The sequence below is a fragment of the Rhamphochromis sp. 'chilingali' genome, assembly GCF_963969265.1.
Source record: "Rhamphochromis sp. 'chilingali' genome assembly, chromosome: 21".
NCBI lineage: Eukaryota > Metazoa > Chordata > Actinopteri > Cichliformes > Cichlidae > Rhamphochromis > Rhamphochromis sp. 'chilingali'.
In genome coordinates this window covers 18,748,178-18,776,064 of record NC_137949.1, presented here as the reverse complement: position 1 = coordinate 18,776,064, position 27,887 = coordinate 18,748,178, and the positions used below count along the sequence as shown (strand labels likewise).

At 38.6% G+C, this 27,887-nt stretch overlaps 1 protein-coding gene across 10 annotated transcripts in view; it reads right to left on the bottom strand.

The window, feature by feature from the left end:
* smoc1 (SPARC related modular calcium binding 1) overlaps positions 1-27,887 on the bottom strand; it is a 62,152-nt gene that overhangs the window by 27,480 nt on the left and 6,785 nt on the right. For 4 of the 10 annotated variants that reach the window (XM_080870546.1, XM_080870540.1, XM_080870543.1 and 1 more), the window contains exons 2-9: positions 11,923-12,085; positions 11,086-11,157; positions 9,079-9,197; positions 8,774-8,873; positions 4,410-4,460; positions 3,841-3,888; positions 1,008-1,100; positions 540-620 (exon numbers count right to left, since the gene is read on the bottom strand). In XM_080870546.1, coding sequence (XP_080726672.1) covers positions 540-620; positions 1,008-1,100; positions 3,841-3,888; positions 4,410-4,460; positions 8,774-8,873; positions 9,079-9,197; positions 11,086-11,157; positions 11,923-12,085 — 727 coding nt within the window. The remainder of the gene's footprint in view (positions 1-539; positions 621-1,007; positions 1,101-3,840; positions 3,889-4,409; positions 4,461-8,773; positions 8,874-9,078; positions 9,198-11,085; positions 11,158-11,922; positions 12,086-27,887) is intronic. The other 6 variants (XM_080870544.1, XM_080870545.1, XM_080870547.1 and 3 more) reach the window with 5 other exon arrangements.

Genomic DNA, 27,887 nt, shown 5'->3' with positions numbered 1-27,887 from the left:
ACATCAACCCATATATATCAGCTAACCAATATATCCATCTACTCCTAATACACATATGCTCACACAGGCCACACTTCATTCACTCCTCGACTTGGTACAGCCATCAAACCTCCCAGAGTTTAGTGGACACGTCAAGGCGTAATTAAAAAGGAGACAGAGAAAGCTAAACAAATTACACCAAAGGAAACCACAAAACATAACCCTGGCAGTGTAGGTCTGTCTTCAAGTTAAAACAGATTACATTTCATGGCAAGCTGGTGGTTTTGAAACTGGTTACACCGGAGCCACGTTTATATATACTTTGTTTAGGGTTCTAGCAACTTCTCTGATAGCTTTCATATCTTCCAAAGGTCAGTATGGCTAATTATTTAGCCTGAGTATGTAAAAAGTGTGGCAGAGAAGAGCTGAGTTTATCAGCATCCAACAATGCTATATTTTAAGGGCTTCACGCACACAAACTTGCAAATTAATGCATACCCCTAATGCCTTTATTTTAGAGAATATGTGTAGAATAAGCAGAAAATTTTTCTTTCACTCACCTGGTTTCCTGGAAGAGGAGCTGTTCTTTTTGTTCTCCTTGTAAACCAGCTGTTTTATCCATAGTGTTGGAGCAGTTATCTCTGCAGCGACAGAATGACAAGTTCTAGACAAATAGCTTTCACACATTTAGGTGATCTCGAGAAAATTTTACACACAGCCGTGCTTTATTTAACCTCACCAGTAGCTACTTATTTGAAAAGCAACATGCACAGCCAAGCTTTGCCCACAAAACCAAAGCTAAAATTGCATCCAAGATCCCAGTTTTTCCAAAAATATCAAATGTATCATTTGGTATTTTAACATCTGGCCTTTTCCATTTGATGTAATGGTGCATTCTTAAGACATGGGATGTAAGCACACAAAGGAGCAATGCTGTCAGCTGCCTTTAAACCTATGAGTCATTATAAATATACCGTATGCACACTAATTATCTAAGCGACTGTGTAGGAGTTATTGAGGAGGCTTACCATCACCCTCAGGGGGGACATGAGTCTCCATGGTGGGTGTGGGCTTGGAGCCATCATCTGGGTTAAGGGTGAGAAAGAAACGGAAAGAGACTACTATTATTGAGGTTAATACAATCTACTCTCCAGAACTGTTGAATGGTTGGGATTTGCACATGGCCCGGCCAAGACAGACAGACAGACAGACTGAATAATATAGAAAGGAGAGAGAGAGAGACAAACACCCACATGTGGTCCTGCACACATGCATCAATAAATCATCCTCACACCAACATGATCAGCTGCACATTTAGCACACTCACTCACACTCGCAGTGTAAACCACACACCCAGACACTCACACGAGGAGGACACCGCTCCTCAGGACAAATGCAGTGCAGATGTAGCATCAGAAAGCTGCATCCACAGTTAATGCAAAGAGGTGAAACTGTCTGTGTCGTCATTCTTAATTGTCAAATTATGTTGTAATGTATCGCTAGGAAGTAGGTCAACTGGTTAGTCTGCCCAAAAATGTTTGTTTTTGGTGAGATCTCAAGTTCCTTGAATGCATTAAAATTTGGAAATAATATACTCATGGATGTCCAGGGAATTTACCAAAGTGAATTCGGTGATGGTCTCATCGTTAGTTTACAATCACGTCACGCTGGAAAATTACTCCTTCACACCTTGGTTAAGTAGAAGGATATATAACAAAACCAGTTTAAAATGGAATCACACGAGTTTTTACAAAAATAATACGAGGTCATTTATTCTCCCAAGCGGATACGCATCACTCAAGCATCATCCTCGGGGCAAAGTCTTCAAAACACATGAAGTACTAGATAATTAACTGTCTCGGACACTAAAATAAAAAACACTAATAAGCCACAGAAGAATCTAATTAAGCAATATTTTCCTCTTTTTTCCTTTCGTAAAATATGCCAGTGTAGAAGGAGACTTAGAAGTTGTCGTGACTCCCTTGTTTTTGGCAGATGCAAATATGCAGCTCACTTTAACTACTAACCAAAACTACAAGTAATAAAATTGAAGATCACAGTATAAACGTTTATTCTTATTCACTACAGTTAAACACTGGTAAAATATTTGTGTCTCTGCTCCCACACTGAGGGCCAAATAAACTGCTGTCTTCAGTTTTCTTGGTAAATTATTAACTAAATATTTGACTTTCCTCCCTTAAACACATTAAATTCTGGCAATGTTAAAGTTCATATGGGTATAACAAAAATACAACAATTTAACTGTTAAGCAAAAACTAAAAACATTTCAAGTCTGTTTTTTTACATTTATAGATGTGATTATAAAGTTTTGCAACTCTGCCTATTAAAGATTCAAGAATGCTTTCTGGAAGTCCCCCTCTGTTATCACATGAAGACTTTTGAGTTTGCTATGTAGCCCACAATCGCACACTGTTTCAAAGTGGCAGGTGAGCAAAGCTTTTATTGGCGAGGTGAAAATACTCCTGCATTTCAATTCACTGTGACCATGTGCACAGTGCACACCTAATCTTTTCCCTCTGTGCAATATAGTAGACCTCCATGCTGTCAGTCAGATCCTATCAAGGCAAATTCAAACCCTGTGAATGATGAGCATGGTCGTGACTGTCATTTGCTGCCTTTGGATGGAAATTTCTGTCAAAAACTGCTGTTTGGTCTCAGGAGCCAGAGCCCCAGCTCTCATTCTCCACTATACTCTGCAGTGACGTAGAAGTTGATAGTTTGCTCCCTACAAAAGTCTAAAGTCCATGTTTATATACCCCTTGCAGTTAGAGTAGAACTGATTTCTAAAAACTGCAGCTGCATTGAAAGTAACCCAGGGGCACCAAAGAGGGTGACCTTGTAGGGAAAACTGGTAAAATTTAAAGTAGCTAAGCTTTTAGGTAGAGTTGCAAAACTTTAAAGGATCTCATGTAATGCTGTGAATTGAACTGCCTAGAATACTCACCCACATGCGGTATTGTAGCATCTGGAAAATTCCTTGGGAAATAATTCAATCAAAAGCAAACAACAGAGAAACTTTGATTGGAGATAAACACTAATGTTAAGTTCTTAAATCAGATGACATGTCAGTAATGTTAAAGAACCTGAGGTCAAACTGACCTATTCAGGTTGAACTGTAAATAAAATGCAGTAGTCACTGGGTCGGTCTTGGTGTAAACCCAGGTGAAACAAAGAATGAGCAGCAGCGTTTTTGTTTTGTTTATTAAATATCTCTCTTAATTTACCATACATGAGAAGTCTATGTGTAAACCCTGCTAGAGTGTGATAAGCATGTCAAAATAACCTGTAACTTACTGCAATTGTCAAGTGGTGTGAAACGGCATCGGCAGAGAAGCTTCGAGAGACTGCCCACTTTTTTTCAGTTTAAAGAAATTCCTTAAGATCTGTTTTCTGTGAGATTTCTGAAGCAAAGACCGATTTTTAGAGGCTCAGTAGAAAGTCTCCTCAGTGTTTCTTTAATTTCTTGAATTAATTCTATAATGTTCCATATTTTACCATTCCTGGAGGGTGGGGAAAAAAGCATAACTTGAGCAAAACCAGTCAAGATTTTGGACAGATTTGTTAAAACTGCTATGGTTAAAGATGAACTGTCACTTGAGGGATGCATTAGACAGTGGTGCATATATTTGAGATCTTTATAATAAATTCAGCATCATTTGCATCTTATAAAAGGGGGGAAACATCTCTTGGTGTTGTTTTTAGATTCCCTTTAACAGTGAAGGCCAGTACGTGTAAGTTTGTGTTCTTCACAAATGTTGACTTTGCATGGATCACATGGAGTAAAATCAGGTCAAAACACTTTTAGGGTACATGCACACATAACAGCAGATCACAACTCACCTTTTCTATCTGTGTTTGGTGGCCCTGGTGGCTTATCAGTTACTGACCCTGGGAAGAGGAAGAAACAGTGTAAACCAAAGACTAGACAGTAACAGCCAGTAATGTTAAATTTAAAGGATTTGTCTTCAAAACTGTTTTTTTTTTTTTTGTTGTTGTTTTTTGAGCTGGTAAAATAAATAAAAAAATTACCAACTTACAGCAAGTAAATATGTTTTTATTTCTTTTAAAACAGTCGACACAGGAAACATCAGAAAAACCAGCACTCCTACTGATTACCCAATCCACTGGTGTCTCTTCTTTTGGTTAGGTGGACGAGTACATATTGTTAGTACTATGCATAATTTTAATACAGACCAACGCAAAACTGAATGATCTGCTTCATCTGTGGAAATTAAACATGAAAGATTCCAAGTTCTAAATGTCATTCTTGTTTGGTGCATGCAGGTATTTGGTGTCATGCGTGGATGCACGGAGGGCAGGGCAAAATTAAATGGTGCAACCAATTACAATAGAAGAGAAAAATGGGAGATTCTATTTTAAGTTAAAGCAACTAGAAGGAAATTTACTACCTGACAATCCACTTGTCCCAGCATGAGTTCCCATAAATTCACGGAAGTTTCCTGCAAATGTATGCGAGATGATTGATTTGGGTCACAGTAGACAGGTGCATCTGAGCATGTCAAAGGTTATTTGATTGGGAAGGTATAGTAAGGGGCAGATGAGCTGGGCATGTACTGTTAAACTTTAGTATCCGGAGACACCAGTGGGTTTATTGTGCCCAGATTCAGGCACCAGTGTCATACATACCTTTGCAAGAAACAATGAAGATATCGGATCTTATCCAGGACAGAAAGGAGACAGGTAGAAATTGTGTTGTGCAATAAACTACATTTCAGGATTTTAAAAAGAGTGTATTTAAACACGATTACACGAGAATGCACTTTCCAACCTTTGCTAAGTGTAACTGCTTTTAATTAATCTGTTATCTAGACTCAAGTGTCAACTTTATTAGTGCAACTCGCTGGTATCTACAGACTGTGAAGCCATTTGAGTGCATTGTCATGTTCAAGAAACCAGTTCAAGATGATCTGAGCTCTGTGACATGGCACATTAATGCTTTGGAAGCAGCCATCAGGAGATGGTTAGACTGTGGCCATAAGGGGATTTATATGGTCAGCAAAAATAATTAAGAGAGGGTGTGGCATTTAAACTATGGTACCAAGTAGGGCTGGGCCATATTATACCGTTCACGGTAATACCGGTATAATGTTAGGCAACGATAGCAAAATGAAATATCGCGATAGAATGGGAGTAAAACGCGCATGCGCAGTGCCTTTGTTTTCATACGCACATGGCCGATTGTTGAGTGAAACAGATGAACCAGAATTGGTTTGTAAAAATGGTGCAACTTCCGTGATGTGGAACTGGTTTGGTGTTTGTCCGTCAGATACACAACAAAGCACATTTTTTTGCAGAACATGCAAGCGGCCGTTGTTATTGTCATATTTGTCGGACTAAGATGCTCTTAAATCTGGGAGTAATCTGGGTCCTAAACTCCGTATGCTTCAGGTCAAACAACACTGCAGCATCACTTAGAGTTAAAAACTGTATAAATTCTTTCATCTTTAATAAAACGATCAGCATTGCTGCTTTACCGGGTGTAACTATAAAGTTTAACTTCCAGGCATCCATGAAAACAAAAGTTATTACATTTAACGGAGTTAGAAGTTAGCAGGAAGCTAGCGGAAGTTAGCTCGCTAGTTTCGCTAGTTACCTAAGCATGATATTGCATGTTCTGACTGAGAGATTTCTGAAAAAAATCAAACGTACAGCTCTGCTATCACTTCCAACATAAATGAAGACAGGAAACTAAACAGCAGTGACGTTTGTAGGGTTACTGAAGTTGGGCTAGCTGGTATATAATGATGTGCTACGTGATCGCTAGCGACACAGCTATGTTAGCATAACATAAACAGTGAAGCTGGAGGACGAACACTAACACTTTTCCACTTATAAAAGTTAACGTTAAAGTTCCTGATAGTTAGAGACAAATGCAATCGCATGGCAGGATGCTGTAAACGGACCAAACTTCAGTCAGGAGAACAACTGAGATAATCCATCCACAATACGAGGTTAGTCATTAATATACTGCAACAACATGGGAATAGAGCAGCTGCCAGAGAATTCACCATTAATGAATCAATGGTACAGAAGTGGAGGAAGCAAGAAGAAGGAGTTTAATAAAGTTTGATTTATCTGACTGCTTTGTTTCGCTTAATGTGCCTTATAATCCTGTGCACCTTATGGTCCGAAAAATACGTACTGCACACTGCAGTTTAATGTTGCAAAGCACCTCTTTTTAACTTCAGTGGATATTATACATGGTTATGCTCAGGATGTGTCAGCCCATTTCTACTGGAAATGCCTTTTGGTTAAACTTTCAGCAAGGAATTTGCATTTGCACTGTTACATTTTTATAAAGCTTTAATGTACATAAAAACCAGCTTCTTGTTTAAGTGAAAATAAATGGAAGATTGTTTTTTTGCGCTAGTAATGTTGTGGAGTTGTATTTTGTCTCGCATCAATTATATCGTTGGTTATATCGTTATCGCAAATTTTCAAATATATATCGTGATAAATATTTTTGGCCATATCGCCCTGCTCTAGTACCAAGTACCAGTTAGTACCAAGGGGCCTAAAGTGAGCCAACAAAATATCCCCAGCACTTACACAAATAGGGAAGAAGTACTCTTTTATGTTGTTTAGACCAAATTCTGACCCTATTATCTAAATGTCGAAGCAGAAATCAAGCAACACTTTTCCAATCTTCTGTATGAATTACAGTCTGTTTCCTATCTTTCCAGGCTGACAGGAATTGCACCGAGTGTGGGCTTCTGCTGCTGTGGCACATTTGCTTCAAGGTTAAAGGTGTTGTACATTCAGAGATGTTCTTCTGCATACCTTTGCTGTAACAGCAGGTTATCTGAATTACTGCTTTCTTATCAGCTTGAAGCGGTCTGGTCATTCTCTTCTGACCTCTGGCATCAACAAGGCCTAGAGAATTGCCACTAAGTGGATATTTGTTCTTTTTCAGACTATTACCTGTAAAGCCAAGAGATGGTTGTGCCAGAAGTTTCAGAAATCCTCAGACTAGCCCATCTGGCACAAACAAAATCACCTTTCTGCTTAATTCTGATGCTCCTTTTTAACATCAGCCAGTCATTTTGACCATGACTACACGCCTATATTCACTGAATTGCTACCATGTGAGTATACTGTATATCTAACAAAATGGCCAATCAGTGTATTTTGTATTTTTGGATTGTCAGAATGTCGTAGTTAAAGATATCATCCAAACTGACATCTTCACATTGCTTATTTTGTCAAACCAATCATCCAGAACAGATTTATGTCATATATGAACAGTAAAGCTCCAAATCCTGTAAGTTAAGGAACAGAACAAGCAAATATGATTTGGTGCAGCTCTGTTTTGGAGCAAATTCATTTTTTGCACCAAAATAAATTCATTTCAGTCTAATGTCTCTCCCTGAGTTGGCTTACAGGGGTGAAGTAAAAAATGTTTTGCAAACATTGCAAAGTGATGATGTTTGAGGAAACAGAGCCTCACGGAAAAAAGCACCAAGAATTTTCTGCAGCGTTAAACACAGAAAAGTCACAAAACTTTCAGGATCACATGTTTTGTGTGGCTGCACAAATTAATTTGCTGTCACTTTCTGTTGTGAAGGGTGAACTGAAAAATGAAGTATATGCGCCATTAAAAAACACATCTGGTGCAGAGAACAATAGAGCAAAAAAAATTATAATTAGAGCTACTTTGTCATAGCATACCTTCATAAATTGGAAAATCAGTAAGGTGAGGTTTTATTGTTGTAACGGGTGGATGGAAGTATGATCAATTTGTGAAGTTTTCTTCAAAGCATCAAACAGAAAAATGTGGCACAAGTTAGAGAGACAGAAAAGAGAAAGCACAGCAGATTAGGCAGATAGAGATCGATCAAGGAACTGAAGAGAAAAAGAAAAGGGGAGGTTTGGTTGGGGGTGCTTTGTCTGCTGAGCAGTTTCAGAGGGGCATGCGACCACTTTCACCGCACTTTCCACACAAAATTTGCACCATATGCTCTAGTGGCTTTGCAATCCAGCTCTGGCAAAGATCGCTGTGTATTATCTTCTGAGAGAAAATGATGGTGATTATCATAAAGTGTTCCCATCCAGGATGAGTGTGCAGAGCCCCGTTTGCTCTCTCTCCTCCAGCCTGCTGAGAGCACTTAGAGGTGGGGGGAGAGTTTGAGTGCCGAGAGGCCCCTGCATGTATGGCCATTAGCCTTCTCGTTGACCTTGCACCTGCTGTAAGCCACATGACATTTAATACACATGTGCCCATAGAATGGCTCGACATTTACAGACAGACCTTTTGTAACTGTCATCCAAATGCTGTGTTCACTCTTTATCCTCCATCAGGACTGGCAGGCTTCCTGAACATCATTTATAAGTTTAACTCTGTGTCCAGTAGTATCCTAAAATTATATAAAGCCTTTGAAAAAGAATTATTGCCAGATGTTTTTTGAATTATGAAAACTAGTTCACTTCCTAAAATGATTGACTGGCCCCAAAACCCAGTGACTTGGCTTCCAAGCACGCTTGCCTGCAAGATCCAGCAAACATAGCCACCACTATCATGTCTAAAAGCTTATTTTTCTGTTTTTCATACCGACAAGGAATTGTCAGGAAACATCCAACCAACTCGGATGCTTTGGTCATGCAGACTGTTAAAAATACTCCGAAGTAGAGCTGTTCAGGTAACACAAATAATTAACCATCACTCGTATGTGCGGTAATACAACAGATGTTTTAAGATGATTTGGAAAAGCTCCTCATCAACAGGTTACCAACTTGATTCCCCCCTATTTAGTACCTGAACACACTGGGGTCCTGTTGTGCACAGAGGAGCCACTCACTGGCTTGCCATCACTGGTAACACACCAGCAGTAACCGGTCAGAGTATGGCACTGGACCTGCAGAGGCAAGACACATGGAAGATGTAAAACACATGAGAGTGTAAATAAAGAACAGGGGGTGGACTTTTCTGTCAGTGAAGAAAAAGCTCAATTTTGGGGTGATCTGAAGAGGGGGGGTACACATGAGACTAATGGAAAGAGAAAGATGAAGCGTGAAAGATTTAAAAGGGAAGGAAAAAGCCACGGATGATTGGATACGGACCTGGGCAAATGTTCCATCTTCATTGCATTCTGGGATGAACATGGACTCTGAAGACTGAGGTCTTCTGGCTTGCTCCAGAGCCTGGTTCCTCTCAACACGACACTTGGACTGTCCTGCATCTGAAACATATTGAAAGGACCTTCTGTTCTCAAACACTGCATACAAACCTCCAGCACTGTTTTTATGTAGTGAAGACACATGTTCTGTGCCAGTAACACTCTGCTCACACCTGTAAATACAGACACAGTTTACTGCTGTGCCTTGCTCAAGGGCATGTTTTGACAGGATGGGAAAACAAACATAATTTTATTACTTTCTTCTCAGTTTTGATTTTTAATCTGACCCTTAAAACACTTAATCAAACTTTCAGCGTGTGGTTTTTCACAAATCTGAAAAAAAAAGCTCCAACCATAATAAACCTGCAGGTAGCTCAACTCTAGAGGAGGCAGAGACTTTTTAACAGTCTTCAAAAATACTAAAACAACACATTCCTCAACACTGACCACTGCTAGTGCCAGATGTAGGCTATGGATACTTCATTGTTAGTGCTGAGGAGTGCGTCATGTACTCTACATGGATATTTGGAAATGTCAGTGGAAACTGTTCGTGCAGCACCGATGAGCTTGCCCTGCTCTCGAGGCACAGAGATGGAGGTGGCTTTAAAGGTCAGAGAATGAAGTGGGCTTCACACCAGCTGTTCACTGGTTCAAACTCCCGTCAGCGACTACTGTTTTTATTGCACTCAAAAATCCTGTGGACATGAGTTCATGTTCAACCGTTCATGTATACACAGTCACACCAGGGAGCTGACCAGTCGACCACGGTCCTCCACTTTTAACAAATATTTTTCCTGGATAAATAAAAGTTTGAAAAAGTCATCTCTGGACCTGAGTAGAGACAGACATGATGTCTCCTTTAAGCATAAAAGACTGACAGGGCCAAAATAGGGTGGTGATGTCACTGAGGAGGACAGCAATGCATGAATTTATAAATGAGACTTGTATTGTAGAGAAAATGCAGATAGAATATTGTAGTGAGACATAAAAGCAACCCCAAAATCCAACCTGAATACGTCTGATTTATGTAAATGTAAAAAGAATGTCGAGCCCAGCAGTCGTTTGCAGGTTGTCGTCTCGTGCTTGTTAGCTGTAACAAAGCCGAAACACAGTGTATGGACACAGACAAATCTCCCTTTGAGAGACTTTGAATGATGCATAATGTGTTGATTTTAAAGCTAAATAATGAATAAGCAGGTCTGCCGGTTGAATCAGCCACAGCTTTGTGCTTGTTGTTGTTTGCGGTTGTTTGTTATACTTGTTAGCAATTTAAGCCTCGTATTCAAATTAATCTGTTGTGTTTAATCTGAATCTCACGCACATTTCAACGAGACTTTGCCTGGCTTTGTCGTTGTAAACAAGGATTGGTTCACAAACTGCCTGCCTAAATAAAGCAGCATTTTCATTACAACAGAACAGGCCTGCTGCATCTGCAAAGACTGCGTGAGCTTTGCCCAGCTTTCCTTCCCTTGGCACAACACTGGTATTATGAAACAAAGCCACATATTACCACACAAAGGGAGTCAGATTCACTCCAAAAATGGATTTAGTCGTACTGCTGTTTTTCTAATGGATAGAAGGGGGTCTGGAAAAAAGGGGGCTACGATGCCCGGTTCCAATCTTGACTTTAGACCTATCAATCTCTGCCGTTGCTGGGTGGCTGGCATCCAGAAACTGAGGAAGTGTGTGAGCCTGGTCTGTAAAAACTTACATAGCTACACAGAGGCAGAAAATTAAAGACATCTTCTCATTTAGTTCCACTTTTCCCAGACTTTGAGTTGTGGCCACAGGCTGCAGTTACTTAAATATGCTATTTAAGATTCTAATAAATTAATTTTATTGCTTTTTTCATTTTTATTTTATTGCTTTTTCAGTGGCCATATTAGGTTATGATGAATTCTAAAACTGCATTTTAGGTTGTGTGCGGTGTTTAAGGTGTCACAGTTCTTACCTTTGAGCTCCACGTCTCTCCCTTCAGATATAGCAGTTGGTGTTAGAGCCACTGGCAACACCCAGTTTTTACCTGAATGACAAAAAGGTCACAGAGTCTGTGTGGTTTTGGCTGTTGATGCTCTTTTTTGTACTCTTTCAGGTACTATTTAGAGTCGAGTACAATACAAAATCTCTGTGCACCTTAATTAGCAACAGGTGTGACAAGGAAAACTTAAATAAACTTAAACTAAATTAAAATCTATTAGAATATTTCAAAGTATCAAAAATCTAAAAGTACAAATCCAGCTGTATTGTTTTGACATTTCAGACCAATGCAAACTATCTACCATGGCAATGCTATAGTACACCATGTGTTTTTAGGGTGATTTTCTTTTTGATCCATTTCCTCTCCAGCCCTAGATACAGATTCAGAAAATGAGCAAAGCATCAGTATAGGTAGGCCAAGTTAACCTCAACTGCAATCCCACAGGTCAGCTAATCTTAGTACAGAGTCAGTTTTTTTATCCAACCTAAAGTTGCTATGCACCTGCAAGCTGCTTTGCAACCAACCTTCATCCCAACACCTCTCATTAGTGCTGTGTCTGACTTATTATTGTACCTGTTGTGTGCCCGTTGATGTATGTAAATGCATGTATGACTTTTACTGATAGCTGTGGACTGTTATGTGTGAGAAATGGATTGTGTAAACACAGACATCAGGAAAACATTCATGTAAACATCATCACTTTTTACATTTATAAAAAAAACAGATAAATCCTACATCTCAATTTTCTTGAATGCACCCTGAAAATAGCTCCGTGTATCTGCACAGAGTTGACCAGAGTTTAGCTCTCACCTCGACACCGGCCTCTGTGTGCTAATGTGAGTGTCTTATCTTTGCAGCGCGCCTTCTGCAATTCACAGTTGCTGTCATAGCTCCGCCCGTCTGAACCACACACCGGCTTCCCCGTCCGTGAGCAGGTGATCCCACAGTCCCTGTCTCTGTCTCCAATCAGCCACTGCAACAACAAATACAGCAACATGTTAACATAACACTGGTGCAATACACATTTAACTCACTTCAGATTTTATATAATGGGACAGACACATTTTGAGATTAGGGACTTTGGAACTTTTTTGTCATCCCTTGAAAAATTGGTTTGTTCTTACTTTTTGGCGTCTTCTCTTTCTAGCTCCCCTATGTCTGAACAAAGGCAGCATTCAGCTGAATCTGAGGTTATGCCAAACTAACGTACAAATTGGACTCACAGGTCACTTGCCTATTTTGCTCAAAACATTTCTGTTTTCTCAAACACTTGTCAGCTGCTGCCTTGCTTCTTTTTTCTTTTCTTTTTTAAGCCGACATGACAAGATTGTTTTGCACTGAAGCTTGACCTAGAGGCTAATTTATGTAATTGATCTTTGGCTGAAGACAGGTTCAACCTTGATTAAGTTTCAAAGTAGCCAAACCACACTCTCCAATAGGAATTATTCTTCCCCTCTCCCAAGATCACTCATGATCTATTAGTGAATCAATTATACTGTACTGTTGGAACACGGCCTTCTTTCTGACAGCAGTAATGGTCCTTGGCATTACAGCTGCCTCAGATATATTTAAGCTCTAAAGGATTTCAGGGAGTACAAACTTTGCCAGAAAGATGGAGTTTTGTGTTAGTGAGTGGAGAGAGTAGGTGTGTACTGAGCAGCAACAGAGTCCTCTGCTATGAGAAGTGTCCCAGTTGTGTACCTGAGCCAACTCTTGTTGAAATTATTTTCAGTATTCCAACATGAAAACACAAGAAGCAACTGTGTCATCTCGCTAGTGATGATTATGCTTTTTTTTATTCTAAACATGTGTTTTATAAAAGGTAAAAAAAAAACAAAAAGAAAATAAAAATATCCTGCAGATTAAAACTTTTATCAAATGTGTTTCATACCCAAGGTCTCAAAAGTGACTAGAAGAGATCTAGTTGAATCCAACAGAGCATCAAGAGCAGGTACTTTACCAAAAAAAGGACACAGTTTTCCAACCTTCACTTGCCAACTCATATCAGACAATCTGAGGCCATTTGCGAAGTGATCTACATTGAGCTTTCATGCTTCTCTCATTGTAACCTCCCCCCCACCCCCTCCTGGCCCCAGCCTCCAACTTCAAAACGTTTTTTTTTTTTTATTATTTTGAAAAACATTAAAAAATGTTGCTTGGAGACAGATTTTCTCTGAACGTCTAATCAGAAAGACATGAGCAAAGGGTACATTGTAACTAGGCCAAATTTCTGATGTCATGAATGAGCTGGTAGACAACTGGATCTCATATACACACCAGACGTTTTCATCAAACATACTCTAAACTCCTCTGTGGCTTTGAATTAGTGTTACTCTTGTTATCAAGGAGTGAGAACCCAACACAATCATCATCTCTGAAGTCTGTAACTTTCTGTTTATTCTGCCTTTAAAAAAACAAGAAACTGCCAGTACAATCAGACTTGAAATATTTTCTATTGACAACAGCTTCCTAGGAATTTTGACTTATGTATACCTTAACCTTAATCTATTCTAGATGACCTGTATTTATATAGCGCTTTACTAGTCCCAAAGGACCCCAAAGCGTTTTACACAACCAGTCATCCACCCATTCACACACACATTCACACACTGGTGATGGCAAGCTACATTGTAGCCACAGCCACCCTGGGGCGCACTGACAGAGGCGAGGCTGCCGGACACTGGCGCCACCGTGCCCTCTGACCACCACCAGTAGGCAACGGGTGAAGTGTCTTGCCCACGGACACAACGACCGAGACTGTCCGGGGCTCGAACCAAAAAATAGGCATCCCTTGACACATGCTGGTAAAACCTGAAGCATCACTTCAGCCACAGTGGCAAAATACTCTTGCTACTTGAATTTTATATTCTTTGTCATATTCTGGCTGATATTTCATTCTTTTTAGTGACCTGGAGAGAAAACGGGATTTTAACTTGTTATAACCTGCAGCACAAAGCCAAAACGCGGTGAGTAAAATGAGACGCAGGTCAGAAAATCATCCATTTGCAGTCTCTGTGGGTTTTTTACTTTACAAATACCAAACGATCGTTGCCAGCGCTGACAGCTGTGACAGTCAAAAACATTAATTTTTTAAATCTCAACATTTGAATCCAAAACTGAGTCCCAAATTCAAAAAGCAAATTATCTGCCAAGTGGTGATTTAATATCACCAGTATCCAATGCAAATGAACTAGTTTCAAGACTACATGGCTCTTTTTTTTATTTATAATAGTGACGACTATTGAGTTTTTCTGGCTTTTTTTTTCTTTTACAATCATTTTACTTCACTGCAAAATATGTAACGGTGCACAAAAAAATCACCTTTTATTACTAAATGTGACATTAATTAGATTGTTTGGACATTTTTTAGACTTACTATCATGGAAATAATCCTACATTTAGATACTTCATTATCTGCAAAGATAATTGGATTTTTCTTGAAATATAAAAAGATACTCGACATTATTAGCTAGATAAATCAGAAGCCAAAGTAAATGTCCTGAAACTGGAAGGTAACAGATTTAACCCCTCAAAAACATTGTCTTGTATTGAACGTCTGAACAAAGGCAGAAATGTTAAGTTTAATGTTGATTCTTCCCATATAGAAGAACCTTAATACAACAAGGTAAAGTAAAATTTAAACAAAGGGATTACTACTTCGGCGAGACACAAATACAGATTGCCATGCTGTAAAAATACCCCTAAAACAAGGCAGAGAGTTTAACCTGATTCCAGGCTTGGCACTGAACCGTCACAGAGAAGCTCTTGTCAGATAGTGCAGAGTGAAACTAAATCATGACGTACCTCTTTAGGAGAGCGTGCAGACAGGGAGAAAAACGTGGCACATCATTCCAAGTTTTAACTTGCGTGTCTTCCTCTTGGCTTTGGTCAAGGACAGCAATTATTCAGTAATTGGAAAAAAGCATGTATCTGCATTATATCACGTTTTATTTCCAGGCTAACCAGACATATGACTATTATTCATTATCCAGGTAGAGAGCGACCATGTCAACTTTCTTTTTAAGCATTAGCAGAGGAGAGAGCAGTTACTTGTTTCTTCCACAGGAGAAATGATTAAAAATAGTCAACTAGCCTGAGCCAAACGACTGTGGATGGAAAGCAGTTTGTCTGTGTGGTGAACTGTTAAACTGGTACATCACCATCCAAAACAAACCATTTTAAAAAAGTGATTTAGCTCTATCCGACTTCTTCTCCAGGTTATGAGCCAAAGAGTCCGGCCTCTGCCCACAGACTGACCTGTCCTCCCCTTCACTGACTCACAAACTTACTCTACCTCCACTGTCATAATAAAGCATTGGGACAGCATTGTCTGGTAGGTGGAAATAAACACTTCTACCATGTCTCCCACAGTTCTTACTCATACCGTCCCACCCAAACACTCGCCTCTGGTAAAGGTGAAACAGACACTCAAGGAGATCATGAAAAGTTTCCCAATTTATAGTTGAGAGTACTTTTAATAAATGGAAGATTTTTTTTAATAAAGTACTTTAAAAGGGTAGGAAAGCATTACTCAAGCAGTCACTGGAACATTTTACCCATTGTTTAGCTTTCAATGTGACAGCATATAAATTTATCAAGTGTGAGTTATTGTTCTGTATGTTTCAAGTAGTACTCTTGAAATTCTAAGATAAACTAAAAGCACATCACAGAGAGCAATGTTGTGATGTGTTCTTTCTCTCTTAGAGCTTTATCTGCATCACAGCGGTGTCTTCACAGTAACCTGTTAAGTAGTTTGTGAAATATATTCCTGGAAAGTTAACATAAGGTATGTAACAGCACCGATCAGGCCAAACATTTAAATAGCTGACAGGTAATGGTCCCGATGCAGTGTAAAGTCCTGCTCGGAAACCATTAGTCCAGACATTCACTAACTTTAAAAACTCCCCGCATACCGATCTGATCAAGCATCTACTGGATGCACCAGAACAGGCCTGCAAACACTGGGACTCAAAGGAAACATCATCAGTTAACTTGTCAGAGTGACTTGAAATGATTGATACCACTCTCTTGTCTCTGCGCCACGAAGCCTCAGCCAGCAGCTGACTCGTTACTGATGAAATCCTTTTGATAAGTTTTGTACTTTGTTTCCTTTTAAATTAATATTAATTACTGTTTCACAGAACCCTGAAACGCATAACTATATTTGGTAAAGAAATGTTCAAGAGGGCTGTGCAAAACAAAATCTTGACCCAAATCTTATTTTTATATATATATATATATATATATATATATATATATATATATATATATTTTTTTTTTTTTTTTTTTTTTTTTTTTTTTTTTTTTTGCTAGGAAAATCAGAAATAGGTGCAAAGGTTTACTGAAACGTGCAAACTGTTTCAATAAATCTGTATAAAAACAGACATTGAACAACTCTAACAAGCCTCATTTCCTTTTACACAGTGTTCAGGAATAGTTCTTCAGGCTTTTTGAAGGACATTTCAAAACTCTTCTTTGAATGCTGGCTACCTTTTCTTACATTCTGTCAAGAAGTTGAGTTCTGGGCCCTGGAAAAGTCAATCCTTCACTTCAACTGTTCCAAGGTATACTTTTACTGCACTGTCAGTGTGTTTGGGATCATAGTCACGCTGACACTGGTTCACACCATAAAATCTGTGCCTTTTTTATGCTTGAATGATTCACAGGTCAGTTTGTAAGTGGCTTAACAAACTCAAAATACATTCCTCTGAAAATGGACTGGACTGGCTGAAAAAGCAGCCAATGTCCAAAAGTGTCTGGCTCCTTGGAAACAAAATATAAAGAAATGAGGTTCAGCTCATTTCTGCACTACTGCAAATTAAAACAACCACCTGAAAAATATCTAGCTTAACAGAGAATGATGAGTCAAACCCTTTGGAAAGAAGATCAAGTAGTCTGTAGCATGCTAAACTCTTTCCAATCTAATCTGAATACTCTGCTTTCTTTCACAGTAACATCTCAAACTGCGTCTTAAGGACACTCTGCAGCGGCTCTGATTTTGATTCCTCCACATTTGTCTCACTATAAACAATGTGAATGTGCTCCACATTTAAATACTGCGAAAAAAGCAGTTAATGTTACTTACTTCTTTACTTTAGCACTAGACAAAATTTCTGCCTTCTTAATCTTTCCTTTACTCTCTGGCTTACTGACTATGCTGTGGTGTGCTGGGGGAGCAGCACAGCAAAGAAGGACTCATCCAGGCTGGAGAAACTGATCAGGAGGGCTAGCTCTGTGGTCGGCATGAAGCTGGACACTCTGGTGACAGTGGCAGAGAAAAGGACATTAAAGAAACTGATGGACATTATGGACAATGCCAGGCATCCTCTGCACACGGCCATTAACAACCAGAAGAGTCTGTTCAGTGACAGGTTGCTTCTCCCAAAGACAAGAACTAACAGACTTAAAAACTCCTTTGTCCCACACACCATCAGACTGTTTAACTCCTCTCTGGAGGGGAGAGGGAGGGGAAACAGGAGGACAAAGGAGGGAACAACTAAGCTGTAGTGCCTCTTCACCTCACTGTGCAATACCTTTTGTGCAATACTTTTGTAAATAGTCAACGGTGCAATAGACTCAATACTTGAAATGTGCAATTCACTTGTATTTTTATTTTTATTCCTATTTATTCTATTTATCCCCTTCGTATATTTTATTTATATTGTCTCTGTATTTATATATATGTGTGTATATATAACTCTGTAACTTCTGTCGGTGCTGTGCTTTTTTGGAAATCGAATTTCCCAGAGGAACCCACCCGAGGGATTAATAAAGTTCTATCTTATCTTATCTTATCTTATCTTATCTTGACTATTATCTGGGCTGACCTGAAGTGATAAACCCCACCCATCACACAGCCTGAAGAAGTTAAAAAACAATTAGAGTTATTTTCAGTCACTCCCTGACCCAGGACTATGTGACAGTGATCAGCTGATACAGTATAAATTAGGCTGACAGGACCTGGCATTATCTCCTGAGGAGAAACAGCCCCAACTGTTAGGCCCGTAATGGCTGACACTCCATAATCACAGCCAAACAAACACATCTACATTAAACAGGCTAACATATAACTGGAGCTGTTAAGGAACAAGCATAAGTCAAAGTAACATTAATTACATAAATCTTAATTACCTAAACATTATAGTGTAACAGGCAACACTAAAGGATTTATAGAGCCACATTCCCAAACAACATAATGGAGTGAAATAACGTAACTTTAACAACCACTCAGAGGCACTTTCTTTAATGTCCAAACAGTAGAACTAAAAGAAATGCATATTTTATAAATCTCGTTACACTATGAAGATGCGAGATCCTGCTTTTCCTGATGGACCACCAAAGAGATGAGGTGAAAGATTAGCTGGAGGTAAAACACCAGGGGAGTTACACGATGGTTTGGTACTGATATCTTGACCGGGAAACAATGAGCATTGACATTCTCACATTTAACAAGCCACATTCCGCCAACACACAGAAGTACACAAGCTCACACACGCATCGAAGTCAGAATAACACAGATCCCCGAGCGCTCTCTCCACCACTCGTAAAATAAGTGAAATGCAACCCCCATTGTGCAACCATTACAGCATTAGCAAAATGGTCTTTTTTACCATCACTGGCAGCTAGTCTGTTCCACTCCAACCCGCCGCAATGGAAAAAGAAGAAAAATATGATTAGAAAATGATCATTTTTATAAAGAGTAAAAAGTTGGCTATGTGAGACAGAACCAAGGTGGTAGTTAATATGCAGATCACATCTACAATAAGTGTTTTTAATTTAGTAGAACTAATTTCTTTGGACAGATTAGGAGTATTAAAAAAGCGTTAACACAAAATAAACGGTTGATCCCGTTTTCACCTTTATCAGGTAATACTTTAATGGGGAACAGACTTGCTGAAGTTTTGTTGAACAGCAACTTAGCTGATTTATTTCCCAGATTTATCAGAGCTGGGATGACGTAAATGAAGTAAAAGCTGCACAGCACAACATGAGCTGCGTGCTTACTGTATTTTATTTATAGCTTTTATTCTCAGTTATGGTATGTGCCTTAGTGAGTGCACCACCAAAATCTTTGGACTCAAAGTGAACAGTTTAAAAAACAAAAGATCTAAAAAGAAACAGAGATGTTGTCTTTTTAATTCCTTGGGTTTGTCTTCCTTGTCATAAACTGGCGCCTGCATTACCCAAATATAACCCAGCTTTCAACAGTTGCATCCAGAAATTTGTGGTGTTATGGCTGGAAGCAGCTGGACAGGAAGTTTCACAGATCTTAAACTTCACTTCTTTCTCTACATATTGTTTCTCGTATTGTTTCATCTTTTTGTAACTTATCAGACCAAGCTGCACTGATTAGTGACCTGAGGACAAGACTTTTTTGTTTTTGTTGTTTTTCACAGTACTATCTCCCAAGTATTGCAAACCCTCTCAGAGGAAAATATTAACTCATAGATAGCACCATGAAACTTCCCATCTAATTACTTACATTAAGAGAATTATTTCTTGCATGACAAAGTTGTTTTTAAATACACTATTTCCTAAATATGTGTTAATTTGCACAGATTTTCATTCATAAATACATGTTTATATGTCTTTATATATTTCCTGATATTAATTAGAGAGATTATTTTTCAGTCCAGTTTTTGGGATTTTATTCGGTGACAGAATAATTTATTTTTGCAGGGTCATTATCTTTCTAAATATGTGCTTATCATGTGGTTCCACTTCAGTAAAAGGAAAAAAAAACAATAGACAACATCTAGTAAGATAAGATATGAAGGCAGTCAAAGCAGAATATGTTCACATTATTTAAAAAAAAATTAAACTATTCAAGTTCAACAAACAACAACAAAAAGCTGAGTGCTTGTTTTTAAAGGAAAAGAGGTTAAAAATCTAAACGAAATAGTTTATCTTTGAAAACCGACTTCTGCATGACTTGAGGAGCTAATGTTTAACTAGCGAACTTACTGGTATGGCTGCTTGGTTCATCATTATCAGCTGTGGTATATTTTTAATACCTACTGAAACAATGACTTGTGGTGTTTATGTGGAAGATTGCATAAAAATTCAGCTTTTTTGTATTTGTTTAACACCCTTCATGAGCTGCCAAGAGAGATAAAGTTTCAAACCTGCAGCCAGGCGTTCCAGTAAGCAAGACGTTGTACTTGAGCCCGATGTTACACTTGGAAGTCACTGCCTGTAATGGTGTTACTGTTCAAACTGAGAAATATAGCATACCGGTCCATTGAAAATATAGCATACCGGTCCAATACTCGTGCGTGCTTTGAAATTTTTACTGCCAACGGTCTGCAGAAAATTTGTAGTGCTGACATTTTTAAAGACATTTCACTGTGATTAGGCATCATTGACATCAGCTTTCTTATGTGTTTTCCAGAAAATTTCCTGATGTTAATTAGAGATGATATTTTCCAGAGCTGTTTTTGGAGAGCCATTTACTCCATCACAGAACAGAAGGTGATACGCTGGTTATGTCGCTGTCAAAGCTGCCTTGGTTATTAATACTTGCGAACATAAATATGTTGCAATCATGCACAGAAAGCATATTTTGGATGTTTGGCTGTTTAGTCTGTGTAGAACTTGAGCCAGCATAATACAAATACAGGCTCCAATATGGTTGCAATTATACAGCACAGTGGTCCAAATTTCGCCAGCTTCACTGATTCTTTTTCTCTGATTGAAACACACAGTAGTCAATAATCCAAACTCTTTACTTGGAAAAGCCCACGGCCTCTTTTTTTAAACAAGGGATGACCTCAGCTCTTACCCTGATAGCATAAGAGATGTTTAAATCAGATTAACTAACAGCACCATGCACCTTAACATGAATGACATCACTGCTTCTACAGAAAAGGCTTTTGCGTGCACAGATGGATTCATTACAGCCTGGTCCGCATCGGTGCACGTGTGTGAGCGCAAAACAGCGAGAGGGAGATCTGTGTGCCAGCTTCACGCTAACGTGTGATGGGCTCATTATAGCCTCCGGGCATAACAACAACAACAACAACAAACAATACAACACCAACGCATATATAAAGACATACATGCATGGCTATCTAATGCATCCCTGTGTCATTAATCATCAGGTGTTTTGGCATTCCCTCACTGGGAAATAAGTGGATTAGTCAAATGGAGGAAAAGGAGGATGAAAGTGAGCCAACCACAGAGGTAACAAGCCAATGAAAGTTGTCCACCAAAGACAGAGCTAATTGTGTACGGTTGTGGGCTTTTAACGGGCAGAGGTAATCACTTTTGTCCGATAATTAGCATTTAGTTTTCAGGAAATCTATAAAGTGAATGCCATCTGTCATGCTGTTTGAATTAACACACAGTGTTTAAAAAAAAAGTGTAGAAAAAAAAAGGAATGTATTAAAAGCTACATCATTCTTTTTAACTTAACTCTGTATTGAGAAAGGAGAACCAGCTGACTAAATAAAAAAGCTCGAGACACAACTTTAGCATTTTAAATTTTCTTTCCCACTTTTTTGATGTGGAAGCTTTTAAAGAAGGTGGACAATTTTCACACAGGAGGCATAAGGTCTGTGAGCCATCCACAGCAGGAAGAAATGACTGGGCATGAACTATTATATGCCCTGTTATTGTAGTGGATCTTCATATTCAGCAAGGCCAGAGTTTCATACAATGGGGTCAGTAACGTTTCCTTGTGGTTAACCTCCTAAGACCCGAACTCTTTCATGGCATGCATTTTTAATTTCTCTTTGCTATTTTATTTGGTTACAATTTTGTACTCAATTGTACATTACTATTGAGTAATGATGTACATAACTCTTTATTTGGTGTCTGAACACAGCAGCATTTTTCCTGGGTACAAAAACAAAATGAGAAACAACAATTGTGCCACTTTGATCAATATGGCTCATTTGAAAGCCATTTAAAAGAGCAAAATTTAGTATTGTGGTCTAGACAACCCAAAATGTGATGTCCCCATACGTGGACACCAGGTCCTAGGAGGTTAAAACACCTGAATTTATTTTTTCTGCTGATAAAACTGTATGATGTCAATAAGAGTGGACATAACCCACATACATCCAGAGTAGTCAATCTGAAGCAAGTTTCCTTAAAGGTAAAGCCACCCTTCACACAGGCCTACAGCGACAATCTGGCAACCACCTGTCACTAGTGAAAAATGTGTATTCCTTGACGAGCTGGCAACAGTTGCTAGAAGTTGCAAAGTGAACGTAGTAGCACAGAAAACCTCCTTATATTTGGTTGTTAGCAGACATTGATGACTGAAGGTGAACGTGCTCAGTTCCTGGTTTTCTATCACACTTAAGTTTGATACACTTAACTTTAAGTTTTATTACTGCTTGACTATTCCTTTGCAAGTGTTTGCATACAGGTGGGCATCTTCCATTCAAATAAAAGGCTACTGTGGTGACCAAAGTAATCACAAAGTGGGTTTTGCACCTTCTTTGCGACCTTCAGCAACCACTCGCCAACCGGTTACCAGTGATGGGAATAATGGCGTTACAAGTAACGGCGTTACTTTTTTCAGTAGCAAGTAATCTAACTAATTACTATTTCTATCGTTACAATGCCATTACTGTTAGTGACAAGAAAATTCGGTGCGGTTGCTTTACTATTTTTCAACAAACAGACGGTTGAAGCTGTCTTTAGCTTACCACATCTTATATCAGTTGCATGGAAGTAGCTGTAAGTAATCTGGGCGCTACAGCTTTAAGCAGCTGCGCGCGCTCCCGCGGACAGCAATCACTTTCTGCCCGACGATCACTTTTTGGCACAACACCTGGAGCTAAGGGGGCAAAACAATCGCATGACTGCTGCTGTTTGACTGAGGAAGAATAAAGTAGTCGTGGTAAGCCAATGACATGACCACTTTAAGATGACAAAGCAACAAGGTGATATATACCAGTTTTTAAATTGTCCTGATAGGCCATGTAAAACCAGAGTCATGATAAACAATATATATGCGGCGTTTTTCCTCAATAGTTTCGTCACGTTTACTGTCTAAGGACAGAGCTAGCAAGCACTCTCTGCTTATGACCAAAAAAACCCAAAAAACAAGAAACAGCCCTTTCGTGTTGGTGTAAAAGTGCACCATGTTGACCAATCAAAAATGATATGGCAATATGACTTTTGGCTGTTTAGGAAGAGGGGGAAGTTTGAGGAGTGACGGTGAGAGAAAGAGAGCAGAAAAAGAGAGAGAGGGAGTTTTGACATGTGAGAGATTTGTCACGTTTAGTGTGTTTGGAGTGTGTAGTTAATGTGTTGTCTTGTGTAATTATTGTGTAGTGTTGTGGATAGTTTTGTGTTGTGTGTCAGAACAATGATGTGACTGCTGTCTCCAGGTAGAAAAAGGAGTGATACACCTTTTCTGGAGTGGCACAAATAATTTGTGTGGCATCTTATTGAATGCAGAACAGCTGATTGTTCTGTAAATAGTTTGAAATGGTTAAAAAAAAAAGGGTAAAAGGTAAATGGCTGCAAATAACTTTGTTGTTTGCAAAACTTGTGCGTATGATTTTAAAATTGACAATTTTTATTTGCATTTAAAGTTATGAAATATGATTCAATAAACATGTTTGTGGTTGTTACAGTAAAAAATATAACTTTTTCTACTCGGATTTTATGTTTTTTGTCTGATTTTAGATCAATTGTGTTAATACAGTATGTCAAAATGAAAACATGACTGTAAATTCTGACACGTGAGGTTGTGCTGAAAAGGATGACACCAAACAAGGCAAATAAATAGTTTTTAAATGTGAAATGTAGAGGTCAAATAAATCAAAAGTAGTTAAAAATGGCCAATTATACCCTGGACCCCATGGTTAAACATTTTTTTTTAAAGTAACGCAATAGTTACTTTTCAAGTAATTACTTACTTTTAGAATCTTGTAACTCAGTTACTAACTCAGTTACTTTTTTGAAGAAGTAACTAGTAACTATAATTAATTACTTTTTCAAAGTAATTGCTGCTGGTTACATACACATAGTTGCCAAGAATCACCAACTGGTTTCCTAAATGAAACCCAACTGGAAAAGAACTAAAACAAAAGTTATTCTGGAGAGTCCAAGAATAAAAAAATATGGAGTTCAAATTAATCATAATTGTTCCCCTTTAAACTGTAGCACCTCCCCCTTTGTTTCCTTTAGTTTTGGAAATTTTTCTTGTAGAAAAGCTGCAGAGCAATGAGGTAAAGACTGAAAGCAACTTAAATACAAACACTGAATCCAATAACCTTTGCAGGCAGATGAAGTTTCTGCCTCCGCCTAAGAACCAAAACAAAGAAAACCTGCGACTTTACTGTTAACATGTGTTATAAATGGAAAAATAGTCCTGATTCATTCATCATGAGCAACTGCGTTCTGATTACTGTTGTTAATCTATTAATATGAAAATCTAGTTTATCCAGTAAATAAAGAGTTGACGACCACACCATCCTGAAATCAGATTTCCCCTTGATGATGGCCAGGACATAAACACGTGATTAATGAATGTTGAAAACATCCTTATTTTTTCTTTTGAAGTGGTATGAAGAAATCTAAATCAAAGTATAAGTAAGGAGGAGGAGGGGGAACATGTTCTTCCTTTTCGGAAATGGCTCTAAATCTGATTAACAACATTCCTTGTTTGTCACTAATGCTACATCCTGGCTAAAGAACAGTCAGCTGTCTCTGCTGTTCCCAGGAAGCGTGTGTATGTGTGTGTGTGCCCGTCACCCATTACAATAGGTTCCATGTCGCCATTGCACACTAACGCTGAGACCACACACTCACTTAAATCAAAGGAAACTTAAATATGAGGCAGAGCAGAAGCTAATCTGCTGAACCAGTTTGATAGGGAAGAGGAAGTGTTTCTGCCATCCTGATAATCAAAAGGATTACAGAGAGCCATAACTCTTTCAACAAGCAGTAGTCCTCTCAAACAAGAGTCTGTTTGTGTCACTATAAGGCCAAATTTACATAGAGTAAGTTCCCATAGTGGGATAGATTGCATAAATGCAAACCAAAATGATCACAAGGATCTGCAAAAGAAAAGCAAGGTTGAATTAAGTAGCAGCGATCCGTGAGTGGAGCACACTGGCCTGATTCTTGGAACAGACTTAAGGCTGCTTTTCATTATACTGATTAGAACGCCATGAAATTGAGCATGAAATGTATCTGATGATCATGCAGGCATGAGAGGGAATTGACATATGAAAGCAATTTTATTGGTCACTTGTTGAGTCACTATTAAAGCAATCTGTTAGCGTCAGATGGAGCCTAGGTGTGCAGTCACATGAGATCTTGGCTTATGAGTGTCAGAATCAGAGGTTTCCATAAAAGTTTGTTAAACCATTTGTAATGGATCATTTTAATCATGTGGGATTCGTGAATGGTGTTACCCAAGGTCATTCTTATGTACGTATGTTTCTAACATAAATTAAATATATTTTTTTTGCTTAATCTTCAAGTGACTAGATAAGATCATTGATGTCACCAGAAAAATAATTATATTCTGCCGCAATATCCATCCATTCATTCTCTTCTGCTAAGACAGCCATCCCAGCTGTCTTTGGGCAAGAGGCAGGGTACACCCTGGACGGGTCGCCAATCTGTCGCAGAGCTAACACATAGAGAAGAACAGGTATTCACACTCACACCTATGGGCAATTTAGAATTACCAATTAACTCAATCCCACTAACTGTATGTCTTTGGACAGTGGGAGGAAGTCGGAGTACTGTGCAGACATGGTGAGATCATGCAAACTCCACACAGAAAAACCCTGAACTGATGGTGGAATTGAATGCAGGACCTTCTTGTTGTGAGGCTAACCACTGCACCACCGTTTCCCTGCTGTTTTATTTTTATTTTCCTGAAATATTTTTTTCATGACAGTTAGATAAGGCCATTTATTTATTTATTTTTTAATATTAGAGAAAATGATTCTACCATAATTTTCCACCTCTAATCGCTACATTGTAATGTTTTGCAGCGAACTATGGCTAAGTCATTCTTGCATAAAAATAATTGAACCTTAACTACAACAATATTTTAAAATATCTGTCATTAATAAAGTATGGTATACATATATACAGCAATTTGGAGTATTCATATATGTCTTTATGGTGTTGTTTGTTTGGCCCTACGACAGACTGGCGACCTGTCCAGGGTGTACCTGGCCCTATGACAGCTGGGATAGGCTCCAGCGCCCCCCGCGACCCTGAAAAGGATAAGCGGAAGTGAATGGATGGATGGATGGTGTTGTTTGTTGTTTCACTAAAATATCATATGTGAACAAAAGTACCTGGCCACCTACACCTTACACCAATAGGAGCTACTCATGCCATGAACCTGCCAGCACACAGTCTGTGTGCTGATGTTAATTAATTAATTGAGGAGGTTTGGAGGTTGAGTCAGTAGAAGGCTGGCGACTTTTACTTGCTATGCACCTCAGCACTCGGTGACTGCCATCTGTAACTTCACATGATCTGACTCTTCATGACCAGAGATGGGCAGTAACGCGTTACTTGTAAGTTGTTTACTTGTAAGTTGTTTACTTGTACTGTAATCCGATTACTTTTTTCAAGTAACGAGTAAAGTAAGGGATTACAATTGCAAAAACGGTAATTAGATTACCGTTATTTTCCCGTAGAAACGCTGCGTTACTGCGTTACTAAAACCGTGATTTTTTTTTTTTTGCGAGAATGTCTCATGACAGTGACGTAAGCGAGTGCGACGTTCGTGACAACAACTGTGTGCAGATCAACAATGGATAATATATCGAGTGGGGAGAGAGTATGAGCGTGCAGCGTTTAAAGCCTGGAAGTACTGACCTTTGAGTTTGATTCCATAAAAAGTGACAAAAACATTAGTGTCCGTTGTGTGTGGGAAGAAAACTAATTTTTACAGCAAAAAAACCCCTAAACTTCCAAGCAAGTACCGAGTGCGCAATGACGTAATGGGAAATTCACAGAGAAGCTCGCGGATTCTTCAACTGACCGCTGCGGCACACCTGCAACAGGGAAAACCTCCGCCTACCCTCCTCCTGCTTTACAGGTGAAAATAGAGCAACAGGACCGCTGAGTCTTTGATTCCATTTATTTTCTACTGTGTTTTACTTGCATCTATTTGAAAGACTGAGTGTAAACACAAAAAATATTTTATTTTATGTGCTGGAATGTGCAGAAAATAGGTTTAAATGTTAAACAAATTTCTTCCAGTCAGAGAATGTTGCATATAATAAAATTTTTGTTTGATGCATAAAGTTAAAAGATTAAAACTAATAAAACAAGTTTTATTTTATTTTTTTATTTTATATTTTTAAGACTTTTCCATTTGATTACATTTTGTATGATGGATTATGCAAGTAGAATTGGGCTGAAAGATCTATCGCTTTATCACATATTCAGGTTGTAAATCGTGTTTTTAAAAAGTAACTAAGTAACTACGTGATTAATTACTTTTAATCAGTAAAGTAACAGGATTACTTTTTGGGGGAAGTAATCAGTAATTAATTACTGATTACTTTTTTCAAGTAACTTGACCAACACTGTTCATGACTGAGTTGCTGTGGTTAAGAGATATTTGTAAAAATATCACTTAAAGTTGGTTGAAAGTCATAAACTGATTTGTTAGAGATGGTTAGGTGCTTGATTTTATACTCCTGTGACAATGGGACTGAAAACTCCTGACTTTAAAGAATAAGAAATCTGTTCAAGTACTGTTGTCCTTGTAGTGTAGCATGGCTGCTGTGCAAGAATACTCAAGAGTTCAAACAACTACAGTTTACAGAAAA